Genomic DNA, 13,502 nt, shown 5'->3' on the forward strand with positions numbered 1-13,502 from the left:
TTATTGTAAAACGAATATTATCTTTTGGTTTAGATGTAATGATAGATTTGTGGGGGTGTGGTTATACGAGGCGTTTCAGGCAGGTGTGGGTGAGCATTCGCTTTGAGGTAGAATGCATCTTTCGTTCCGATACTTTAATTTTTGCAATTTTACTTGTCTAATACATTCATGGTCAACTTATAACACACCAAAGACACAGAAAAACACGTATTCACACCACATGACCCCTTTAAGGGCAGTCAATGAACGTGTGCATGCGCAGTATTGTTGTTTATGTTGTCACTTTGAAACCCTCTATAGTAAACAGAAGAGCTATTCTATGTTTGTCTCTCCATCATATTCTCTCTCTCTGTGTCTAAAGCTCATAGGTCTCACCTGATGATGTCGATGTGCCCGTTCTTGGCGGCGAGGTGCAACGGGCTGGTGCCGTTTGGATCAGTGGAGTCTCCGGGCTTGGGCTCCAACAGAGCTGCACACATGTTACTGCTCAGGAGCAGCTGGACCACCTGCAGGGCCAACAGGTCATCACACATTCAAGTGACACACAAGCCAATTAGAGACAGGATGAAGATATAACAAACCAAGCATGTGCAACTCACCCCAACACGGCCAAATTCACAAGCCAGGTCCAATGGAGTTTTCCCAGCGTTGTCAACTATGCAGGGGTTCGACTGGTGCTGCAGAAGCATCTCAGACTGCGGGCAGATAACCAGCTGTTAGAAGTGAGCAGTACACTACACGATAAGACTGAAGCATATTAGAACTAGAGAAGCTAGGTCATATAATTCACTCCACACCATATCATACTACAGTGTTTTTATAGTGACCCCTGGCAGTCGAAAACTATCATTACAACTCATGTTACGCATCTTTGGAGTATAAACACACGTTTTTGAGATCACGGCCAAACCCCATATATGACAACATAGCTTTTTTCTAAGATACTGCAAAAGGTCATTTGATAGCAATTCTAAAACTGCTAAAGGGTGGTGTGTCAAAAGCTGAAAGAGTATATTCGCTTTTTGTCTAAGTTGACCTCCTCTTGTTTTTTTGTCTAATCTTATTCTCCCCAAGCTGCAGGTGGTCAGCTAGAACCGGCCCATGTCTCCACTGACTGGAGTCAATTACTTTCTTTAAAATACATGCGTGTGGGACAATCTAGCTTCAAAGCATATGCTCGACAGGTTCCGGTTCTGGTTGTCAGTATCCTAACATATGCCTGATCTTTATTAACACACCAGAGTCTCTATAGAGCCTTTGAAGAACAGTGGACCTGGCAAGGTTTACTTACCACGTCATAGTGTCCGTGCTGAGCAGCCAGGTGCAGAGGGATCTGACCCTCATCGGACTGACCGTTCACTGAAGAGCCTGACTTCAGCAGCAGCTTCATGGGTTCGGACTTTCCCTGCCATGCTGCGTAATGCAGAGGCCGCATCCCTGGAAGAAGAGATGTATCTTTAATGTGTCTTAAACAGTGCATTTATGCATTAAGCAAACGCTTGTTTCCAAAGCGACATACCGCAGATTCAATCTATACATTTGATCAGTATGCGTGTTCCCAGGGAAACCTGTGACCTTGCAAGTGTTCAAGACTCCAAGTACTAAGCAATGTTGTTCGTTTTATTTTGTCCTGTTTTCTTGGTATTAGTTTGCAGTTTTCATTGATGTTTTTCTGCTGGTACCTTTGTGGTCTCTGATGTCCACTATGGCCTGAGACTCCAGCAGCAGTGATATAACCTCCACATTCCCATTGAGGGCTGCGTGATGCAACGGTGAAAATCTGTGAAGAACACACATTCACACAGTCTATATCAGTGCTGAGGAAAGCCATAAACACATAGATTCATGAAAATACAACAGAATTTTCTTTTGGGGTTGTGCTTAAAGGTCCAGTATATTACAACCAACCGCTTACTCCACCCCTCCTTTCCAAGCACTATGGTGGCTGACACAGGACAAAGATGTCGTCACGTTTTCAATTATTTGCTTCAGGAGATAACACATTTACAAAACAGTTTGTCTGTTTAGGGCTAGGGTAGAAACAACAAGGCGAATTCTATGCAATGGGACCCGTGGTGAATGTAGATAGAAATAGCTCATTCTTAGGTGATAAAAACATAATGTGAGGTTTTTATACACCTCTGAAGACATAGTTATGCATATTATATTGCATTTCTGTCACTCTAAAAAATGACACATTGGTGACTAATGGCAGAATATCATTGCAAAAATGATATTGAATGCTATGTTAATGAACTCTGTTTTAAATGTTGAATAAATAAAATAATATCACAAAAATTTAAATTACAACAACTAACATGGAACATAAAGCCTCTCAGCTGCATCCCATCTAGCCATTTTACACTGTCATCCAAGTTTTAAGTGATAGTATTACCTTGGGCTTGTTTCACATGGTATTAATAAGCGCTTAAACTACACACAGAGCTGTTTTACACAAAACCAAATAATTCTGAGATTTCTTCATTAGGTATTTTCTTTAATTAAGGCTGTAAATTAGGTAATACTTAAAAGGAGTGGGCAATTGAGAATTATAGCCTACTCGATCGCCATGAAATCTAATTTCCATCAACAGAAGGACCCCATTTACATCCAAACAGTAATGAATGTACAGAGAACCGAGCTCAAAGCCCAAAGTGCAGCTACAAACAGCTTCATCATCTGAGTTCACAGAGATTTACTGACCAGAGAGTGCCATTTGTGTGCCTGTCACAACAAACAGTCAGCATCAAGCACTATAGGCATCCTTTAACACACAGTAGGTTTTGCTTCATTATTTTAATATTACTTTATAAATGCCAATATTGCAATGGTTGAAAAAATATACTGCTAAAAACTAAAAGTTATACTGCATCCCCTGTAAAACAAAACCAGCACTATGAGATCTGAGGGTGTTCAGGCCTTAAGTAGGTCAGATCAGTCCAAAAAGATGCAGTGGTTTTTCATCACTTATTTGCACAAGATTAAAAGTTAGACATTAAAAGTTGAAGTGTGTAATTCTTCTCAGTGCAATTTATCATCACCCTTCTATATAATAAAAGGTACTTTCGGGCATGTTCCCACACCATGGATTATGACACATATGTATGTCCATTATGGACTGCAATGGTGTAAAGTGGGGTAGTGTTCTGTGCACTCAACTCAGTAGTTCAAATGATTTCAATGAGGGCTTCTAAGTGGAGCCCTCATTGGATTTTTTATTAGTTACAGCTCGCTATGTAATAGGTGCATGAAATATTCTGTAACCATGGCTATGGGTGTGCCAGCCTTGGTGCCGATGCAGCGAATGTAAATGTGTGCATTGTAAAGCATGTGAATGTAATGCCTTGGAGTGAGAGTCAGACGACTCGGAGCAGAATACTAAACACACAGGAACCCTGTCTGGCCTCTCTCTCATTGGCACAAGTATACAGGTTCGCACTATGCCAATGCTGCAGTGCATGATGGGGGATGGGCCAGGAAACACACTCACCCCACTGAACCTCCCCCTTCTCTCTAGGTATAAATACACAATAACAAGGCATGCAATATTCATTGTTTTCCTCACTGCATATGGAAGTGAGGTACAACAGGCCTTGTCTCTTGCATGTCTTTCTTTCTTGTCTGTCTCTACAGGGCCAAACAAAGGTGAGCTCTCTCTCTCTTTCAGACACATATATACCTTCACACATGCTGCCTGACCTACTTTTTTCTAATGAGGATACTACAGCCTAAGTCATTCCCTCCAGATAAAGCTTGAATTCACCCCACCACTCACTGGGCAGCATATCTGATAAGATATTGTTATCATTATCACCGTCATCATCATGTGCTGATAAACAGTAAGAGGGATTCTTAGGAAACTTGACTTGAAAACACTGTGTCCCAAATGTTGGTATTAATTGATATGCATTTGGGTCAGCTTTAGTAAAAGTCCAACAGTCCAAGAGCCCTTGTGGAAATGCTCCTGTTTAGGATTTTTCAAATGTAACACATAGCAAACAATCTACTTAAAGGGGTCATATGGCGCGAACACGTGTTTTTCTGTGTCTTTGGTGTATGCCCATGCATGTATTAGACACGTAAAAATTGCAAAAATTAAAGTGACGGGACAACAGATGAATTCTAACTAAAATCGAATGCTCACTCAAACGCCTCGTGAAATCACACCATCCCAAATCTACGTTAGTTGGTGGTATGATTTGACTAAGAACGCCCAAATGTATACACAAGTAGGGTGGGCGTACCTGTCAGTACAATTGCTTTGGAACCTGATGTTCCAAATATGGTTAGAGCCGTAACATTTCTGTCACACACTTGCAGTATTCGACCAATCACTACGCACTGGTTAACTGGCCAATCATAGCACACTACGCTTTTCAGAGCGATGAGCTTTGTATAAAACCCACGCATTTCAGAGAGGCGGGGCAAAGAGGAGATACAAACATGCACGTTATGTGAAAAATACCGCATTTTTTAACCTTAAATCGTGTATACACATTGCATTACATGCAAACATAATATTATACACATGCAAACGATAATATTTGTTTTAGCCGTGTCATATGACACCTATAAAATTTGCGGTGAAAGTGGAACAGAGAAATGAACACATGTTTAAAAAATGATCTTGAGTATTCAATGGAGCCTCCTGGGAGCTAACATGGTTGAATTACATATTTACAAACATTTCAACATAAATTATACATAGTTTGTTTAAAGCGGATGTCATACGCAGTTTCTTCCGATATAATCTTAATGTTGACTACTTATAGATAAGTATTGCATACTTTGTATCTTCGAAGATTCTTTAGTTTGATCACATTTATAAAAGACATATACAGCTGTATTATTATTTCTGAAAACAGGCGAGACCTGAATGCATGGGGGGGGGATTAAAGCATGAGCACACAATACATTATCCAAGCAATAACTGTTGATTCACTGTAAGTTCATATTGTGTACCGTATGGACGTACATGCCGATTGCCAACAAAACACAGACATATGACTCAGTTTCATTTGCCGCACCATCTATCTGTTTCAAACGATCTGCAAATCCAGCATTACATCAAACGTTTATATACCATTCCTCACTCAAATGCAGTGAACAAACAAACACAGCTGAATTTCGTGAACGCAGTGCTCTCTCTCTCTCTCGCTCGCTCTTGCTCTAGCTGGTTGACATGTGCGCATGCTCCTTCTCCCACCAGAATTGTCCAATAAGGGACTAAGAAAAATTATGTTTAGAAATTTCATATTTGAAAAATACTACTTCATACATCCAACTAGTTTTTTTGACAATTTGACCATGTCAAGTAAGAGAAGCCAACACATTTAACATTGTTAAGAAGTCAGAATGTATGAAACACTGTGGCACAGTTTAAGATTTGATAAAAATGCTAAATCTTTATTTAATTCAACAGTAAGAAACATCACTGTTATATTTCTGGAACTTTCAGTTTAATTTTTTGCCATAAATCATTATATTTAGTAACCCTTTGTGTTTGTCACTGGGCTTTGCAAATATCTAACCAATAAAATGTATTCAAAAGTGCATGTCAACCTAGGCAACACAGTATGGAATTGTTAACAAAGTGCATTGTTTTTTCCATTTCCCTAAAAATGTGAATTTGGACATCCAAGATTTAGAAAAGGACAGTGACGATATTACACAAGATAAACTCTTGTGGAGTCTGATAACAACTGCGTCCTCAAGGATCACAATTGAATAACACTTTACTGGAATGATCACATCTATCAGGAAACTCATAACTATGTAGAATTGCTAAACATGCCTACTACACCCTCATACAAATGTCTCATGCACAATAATGCACACAATCCACATGTCAACTTTGGCATTTGGCAGCCATGTAAACTAAATTTTAACCATGTTTTAGTAAAAATCTTTAATGCTATAATCACTGCCATCCTCTATTTAAAGTTACTGCAAATTTGAAAGGTTTGTGTTTGTGAGAATGTAATAAACTACATGTTCATCAATCGTACACACTTGACTTCTGACAGTTTTATCATGCTCACGAATCCAGACATGCTACCCCTTTGCTGACTCTCCACATTCATCTCAAACAAAATTCCATCAAGCAATACAATCCTACAGTTGTAATATCCGTTTCCCAAAAAAAATCACTATAATATCTCACAGTTTCTCTTTCTCACTTTCTAAAGATTTCATATCCTTTTATTAAAGGTTGGAAGCAGCACACCCCCTTCTCATAAATCCAAACCTCCACACTGTTCCCCACACTGCTACCATTTAAGGGTTGATGTCAGATTAGAAAAAACATTAAGTCTCTTATGAAAACACATAAGATTTATTAGCACAAGATCTTAAGATGGGCGTTACTTTGGGATGACATCATTTGCAAATGACAACCCCGCATAACGTGATTTCAGAATACACTTTGACCTGTAGGTTATGATAAATGACAACGTAACATGTAATCTATAGAGTTATTTTATGAGGAAATGATACTTATTTATTCATTCATTTTATTTGTTTACAGGCAAAAAGTGACATTCTGGGTCAGTTTTTTGTTTTCAAAGCAAGTAGAATTGATTCATTCTGTTATATTGACTAGCAGCAATAAGCAAAATACTTAGTATATTAAAAGTCAAATGATAAATTGCAAGTCAGAAACTGCAGAGTTGCAGTTTAGGAAATGAAAAGTCATAATTTACAGATTTGGTTTAGACAGAACAATTAGGACTTTATTAATGCTCAATGAGTGTGATGATGAATCCAATAATTGAATTGAATCATTAATCCTGCCATCCAGTTTTCAAGACCTCAGCAAATAGCAGAGGGTTTACAGAAGAGATTCTGTATTTTGATCCTAAAGTGCATTCACGGATTCTCAGCATTACATATTTTATTAACAATGTCTCCTAAACAACAGCTTTTGGATTTAAGGATCAGATAAAAAAATACAATTTGGACACCATTTATAAACCCCATCTCAATATTCAGCACTGTATTTTTTACACCAAACAAAAAATGTATTCTTGTTTCTATGCAAGAAAGGCTGGTGTTTAAAAGTAAAGCTATCCAAAAGTTTGTCATTTTTTGTCATTTCAAACCTGTATGACTTTCTTCCTTCTGCAGAACATAAAAGAAGATATTAGGAATATTGTTGTTAACTGGCCCCCATTCCCTTGCATTGGTTTTGTGTCCATACAATAGAAGTGAATGGGGTCCAGCGCTTTTCGTTACCAACTTTCTTCAAAATATCTACTTTTGTGTTCAAAGGCAAAAAGTCAGACAGGTTTTTAATGACAAGAGGTAAATAATGACAGAATTTTCCTTTTTTGGTGAAAGAATTTTCCTTTTTAAGTGCAGCTAAGTTTGATCCATCCACAATTAAAAGCTCTTTCGGAGTATGACAAGACAATCTGTGATAAACACACATGTGATAAACCAGGAGAGAGGACCAGTTATGATTATCTTGAAGAATAAAAGCAGCCTCACAGCAGATGGCAGTCATGTTGCAATGTTCTTCTAGCTCATTTCAGATACAGCTTATCTCTGAATCCCCTGAAAACCTCCTATTTCGCTTGGGCTTTGCCGGGCCTCAATGAGAGTGTGACACTATCAGCGTCTGTGACCTTCACACTGAGTGCCTGTGGCACTGAGATGTACTGCCTTCACAAATCTGTTTGATACATTGTCACAACAAGCCTTTAAATCAGGCCTCAGTGTGGGCCCTGTCCAGAGCTGCTTTGTTTTTATTGTTCCTGTAAACGGCTAAAGGAACGTTCAGCCAAAGGGCCGGGAATCTCCGACGAGCATCATACACCCGAAATGATTCACAGATTCATGCCGCTGTTCTAGTTATTAAATAACAAAATACTTTATCACATCCCAGCCCAGGCTAATTTGGCTAGACAACTGCATGCAATCCATTTGTATCCTGCTTTTTTCGAAAAATGTAAAAGCGCTGTGATGCTATCAAAACATTGCTCAGTTTTTTTCTGTCAGATCAGAACCCACATCCCTGGCATCGCATATAGTAACTTCAATTTAGGACACTATAGCCGATTCATGCGCAGTTCTTAACATGATCTTCATGGGGCATCTCGATTACACACAGGACGTGATGCGGGCAATGAAAGACTTGAGAGGAGGGTGCAGAGCACAGAGCTGTTGACATCTGCCTGTTATTTCTGGGGTGTTTGGCACCGCAAGCCATCCAAATTGGCAGTTTACTCTTAGAGAAGAGGACTGAGCCAGCAATTTCATTTTCTCTACAGCTATATTCTATGCTCAGCGCAGACGCCATAACTTTATCTTGGTGTATAAAGCAATAGTGTACGGAGAACGAATTAATGTGCAAGTCATTTATCTTGCCGATTCAAACAGGATCGCAGGCCGAACGCAACTGCATGCGTAAATACACAGCACACGTGAGGATCCGGGCCGAGGTATCCGCCGGTTTAAAGTTACAGCCTTCATCTCCTTAAAACCCATGAAGCAGAGCTGTGATGATGAATGCCTGCATTGTTCGGTGACAGTGATCAACAGAAGTGATTTTTTTAAGTATTCTGTTGGTTTTTACAGCTTGGGAGACAAAAAAATAAAGGCTATCTATAAATCTATGGGATCAGACCAGGCATCTAAAATAGTATGAATAGTGGGCGTGTTATTGTGAAGGGGGTTAAAGGGATAGTTCATCCCAAAAAATGATATGATCATGATTCACCCTCTTGTAATTGACATACCTCTATGAATTACTTTGTTCTGATGAACTGGAAGAAAGATATATGGAAGAATGTTAGCAATTTTCAGTTCTGGAACATCATTGACTACCATAGTTGGAAAAATGTTATGGTATTCAAAGGAGCCCCAAAACAGTTTGTTTACCTAAATTCTTCAATATATCTCATATTGGGTGCAACAGAACAAAAATATACTATAATTTTATCCCAGAACTGAAAATTGCCAACATTCTTCCAAATATCTTCCAAAGACATTTACACAGGGTTGAAACAACTTGAGGTAGATGACAAGAGTTTTCTTTTTTGTGTGGACTATCCCTTTAAGACTCTCTTGCTGCCGCTTTGGTTAGGTTTTTTAGATTTTGTTTGTCCATTCGTGCCCGATTGCATATGTGTGAGAGTGCGTCATTGCCTGTTTGTTTGTTAGTGAAAGTGTATGTGTGTGTGAATGTGTTAGTGAGTGTTTGTTGTCGTCCGCTCATCCACACACACCCACCTCATGTGTTTGTACAGTATTTGTGTGTGAACTGCAAAATCCGCCGAGCTTCCTGGGTGTGAAAAGTGTTGAAAGAGATCTCTTCTAAAAATTAAATGACCAGTTGCAACAGTACATTTAATTGACAACTTCCAGTGTCCTTATTCTGTGAAATCTGATTGGTCTCCTTGAAACTCACTTAAAAACCTTTCAACGTGATGAAATTGTTGTTTTGTATCCACCTGTTTTGGACGCTAGATCTTGTCACTTGTCTATGTCACTATAACCCCTCTCAACATTGTTGAACCTTGCAGCATCCATTTTTTTTCATACCATTGTTTTATTCAGCTGTGTCAATGGAAATAAAAGGCAGTGCTGCACTAGAAACGTCCGAAACTGTGCAGCTACAATCCAGGTGGCTTAATGAACTGAGCCAAGCCACAAACCACAGAGTCTGCTTTATATCCAAACAAAGACCCCACAACAACATCATCTTCTTCTCATCTGTTTTGCTGTGCTCAGGTAAAACTTTAAGAGCATGACTAAGACTAATAGCTTATTTGTGCTCCAGGCTTTATGCTATCAGTATCAATAAAAAAGTCTAGGCTGGACCAACAAGTGGTTGATTCATCTCTCTATAAAGCTAGCACAAATAAAAGACCGCTTTTCCAAAAACAATGCTTTCTGCTTGCTAGTTTGACGTCATTAGCAATAAATATACAAATATATTTAAAATAAAGAGAGCACAACAAAAGCTAGAAACTGGAAAAGAGACTCCACTGCAAAAAGTTATTAACCAACAAGTGCAAATAAGCTCGGAAGCCGAGGATATTTGGCAGCCAGAAAGATACCCTGATCATGTTTACAAATGTCTGCAGCATGGTTCCAAAGTCCTTATATGTCCCACTCACCCATCAGTGTCCTGGAAGTTGACGTTCACCCTTTTGGCAGAGCCCAGCAACTCTGAAGAAAGAAGAAGAGAAAATAATTATGATGAGATAAACAATTTCACATTAAACTGTGGTTTTATATACGGTCATTGCAGCAACATGCATGCAACATTTCCATAAAGGAGTTGTTTTGAGATATTGAGCAGAACATCTGGTCTAAGGCTCTTATTTGCAATGGAAAATTCTCTATTTTAGGACTGTCGCTATGAAGACTATTTGTTAAGAATCCCGTCAGCTTGCTTTATGCACTGGCCTGTTGTTATACTCCTCCTCGCTTCAAACAGCTAAACTTTATCCTTACAGAGAAAACTCACTCAAGTTAGCATCCAGGAAGAACTAATTGCATGGCTAATTGTATTATGTGTAATTTTGGGATGGATGGAATGTATGGTTGCCTAGCAACTAACGGTTAGAGTTGCAAAAGTATTCAAAACAATTCTGTTTTAGCTAAGAACATGACATTTTAAATGAGTGTTCCTCTCCTAATGGGAAACTAGTTTTAATGGCTATTTGAGAATGTATTTACTAGAGATAGAATCCACCACAAGAGTTGACTTTCAGCTATCACAACAGCCAATGAATGGGTGCTGTCTACTGAGTTACAGTATGATTGTGCCTTTATGTAAATGTGGTTACAGTATATCTGTATAGTCCTGATGTCTAATTAGAGAGAAGAAACAAGAGGATAGACAATTCCTCTCATCCCTTTGCCAAAACAATATAATCATTGCCGGGAGGGAAGTGGAACAGAACACAATAACCGATACGTATTTAGTGTCAGTCGCACAATTAGGGCTAAAGTTTTTTGTTTTATTTATATGAAGCTGTCCACAGGAAGGTAAACTGTACTATTCCTCAAAACTGTAAGCAGATATGAGGAAGCATGAAGTGACTGCTCCCCAGGGCCCCTCTGTCCAACACCTCTCATAGCAGAGACCAGAACTGCACCGCCATAAAGGAAACTATAAGGTTTATACTTTATACTTGAGCTAAAGCACTTCCTACAAAATATCACATCTGGTCCAGGCTACTTTATGCTGGTAAGTTAGCTGGTATGGTGTTCTATCTGGATAAACATGGAGATCAGAAGCATGGCTCGTCTACCAATGATACACCAGGTTGAAAGGACAGAGCAAGCACATATTCCTTTCATCAAAACATCGTGCCTGAGATCTCACAGATTTAACTGTTTAGGTGATAAAACGTTTCACACCTGGTAAAGGGGCTTCTATTTGGTCCATAATACGAGCAGTAATTTGGAAGCAGATCTAAACGTCACATGAGGTCCATATACTCCATCTGGAGCGACGATGCTCGCAGTCAACTCCATAAGTCAGACTCTGGGGCTGTTTTTAACATCTGCTGCTCAGTATGACACAGAACATCTGTGTGTTTTTTTCGAAAATATTTTTAACTTGCTTTTTACCTCTCGGGGCAGGCCTGATATGTCCAAACAGAGCATAGTGAGAAGTGATGTTACATAAAACGGTCTGCAGCCATGGCTGTCTGGGTTTACGGGGAAGCAAGTGGCTGATCTATTTCAGGACACAAAGGTTACAAAGTTGCATTGCTATCTATAGTAAACTGCCTCCTTTGTGTTCTGTCTCCTTTGGATGATCTGTGTATAATCTTTTTAGCCTGTGATGGGATCTCAACAGTGTCAACATGCTAGAAGAATGTTACATTAGAACTGTCAAAAGAGTAAACACATTTAAAAGAGAAAACGTACTGTTCAGTTACCAAATAAATGATGTTGTGTTCTCCGTAAGAAAGAAAGTCCTACCGGTTTGACATGACAAGAGGGTGAATAAATGATGACAGAATTGTCATTCATGGGTGAACTATCCCATTTACAATGATATTTATAGTAAAAGTATGGTACCAAAAATGTGCAAGGGCAGAAAATGCACAATATCTCCATTGGTGGGTTACGTGTCAAATTAAATTAAAAATAAATATTACTCAGATTGAGACTCAAACTGGAGAAAGTTAGTCATATACACCATAGGGTGAGTTTTTTTCATTTCTTGAATAAGAAAGCGGTACATAATACAAGTAGTGTTAGAACAAATATCAGCCTTCAATTTTACACGCATATTAATTTTGCAGTAATTAGTAATAACAATACAAATAGTTTAGAAAGAGGCTCAGCCTCAATGTCTCTCAGGATTGCTTCACACAGATATTCCCTTTAATCTTTTTATAGTGCCTACAGTTAACCCAATGGGCCCTAAGAAATATGGGTCAGTGAAATCCGGCCCTCGCAGTAAAAATTTAAGATTACATCACACTGATGCGCAGCCGACAAAGAACTGTGTAGCTTCGTTGTAAGAAAACATTGAAAGGTATAAACATGAGCCTGGAGATGTTTGCACTGGAGACAAGAAGTGGAATTTCGCCTCTCTGTAAAAATTAATGAGAGCTATTAATGGAGCACAACAAACTGGGCTAGGGTAGAATCTCAGCATGTACTATTATTGTCTATGTGAGATAAACAACAGCTGTGAAGCCTGTCCTGTTGACAAAAAAAACAGTGTTAACGGTTTCGCATGTATTGTTATACTACCAGTCAGAAATCCCTTTAAAACCATCTGAACAGGTGAATTCATCTAGCAACTATTCTTCACAAAAATGACAACAACACTCGTACACCTGAAATGACTTGAGCGAAATGAAGAAAGCTTCCAACACAAGCAAGCACATAATGTAATAGAATGAATGACTACCTTGTACAGAAAATGCTTTCCTGTAGCTCAGTGGTAAGAGCATTGTGTTAACAGCGCATGGTTGTGGGTTCGATCCCAGGGGACTGCAGATACCTGTGTATAAATTAATGGATTATGCAATGTAAGTCGCTTTGGATAAAAGCGTCTTCCAAATGCATAAATGTAAATGTAAATCTAACACATCTGAGCCATCTCCTCCATAAGGACAGTGACAAGCGCTCCCTTGTTGCAGAGCACTTAAATATTGCAACGGACAAAAGAGATAGATGCCCTAATAGAAAAATCAAAGAGTCGACTAGGACTGGAGACAGCACCTAGGGAAAAACACAGAATGCTGCCCAGTCATGATTGATTCTGCATATCCGTTCTTCCAGACAGAAGAATGTTACGAGAGGAGAATGAAGGTTTCCCTGTGACTCATCTCTCAGTCTGTACAAAGCAGAGAAGAAGTAGCATTCATGGCGTACGGTACAGAAAACACAAGGTGAGCGGTCCTTTAGAAAACGTAAGATACAGGGCTTCATCTATGGTCCGTAACCCTTCGTTGAAAGACATTCAGTTGTTCTGATTTCTGAGCAACACGTTCAAAGTTTTGAGATATCTAGATTCCAGATGA

General features: G+C 39.0%; 1 protein-coding gene across 1 annotated transcript in view; it reads right to left on the reverse strand.

Moving 5' to 3' along the window:
• caskin1 (CASK interacting protein 1) overlaps positions 1-13,502 on the reverse strand; it is a 72,671-nt gene that overhangs the window by 24,798 nt on the left and 34,371 nt on the right. Inside the window, 5 exon segments of the mRNA XM_056751780.1 lie at positions 376-506; positions 600-695; positions 1,292-1,437; positions 1,683-1,780; positions 10,122-10,173. Coding sequence (XP_056607758.1) covers positions 376-506; positions 600-695; positions 1,292-1,437; positions 1,683-1,780; positions 10,122-10,173 — 523 coding nt within the window.

This window comes from Triplophysa dalaica, chromosome 7, assembly GCF_015846415.1.
Source record: "Triplophysa dalaica isolate WHDGS20190420 chromosome 7, ASM1584641v1, whole genome shotgun sequence".
Lineage (NCBI taxonomy): Eukaryota > Metazoa > Chordata > Actinopteri > Cypriniformes > Nemacheilidae > Triplophysa > Triplophysa dalaica.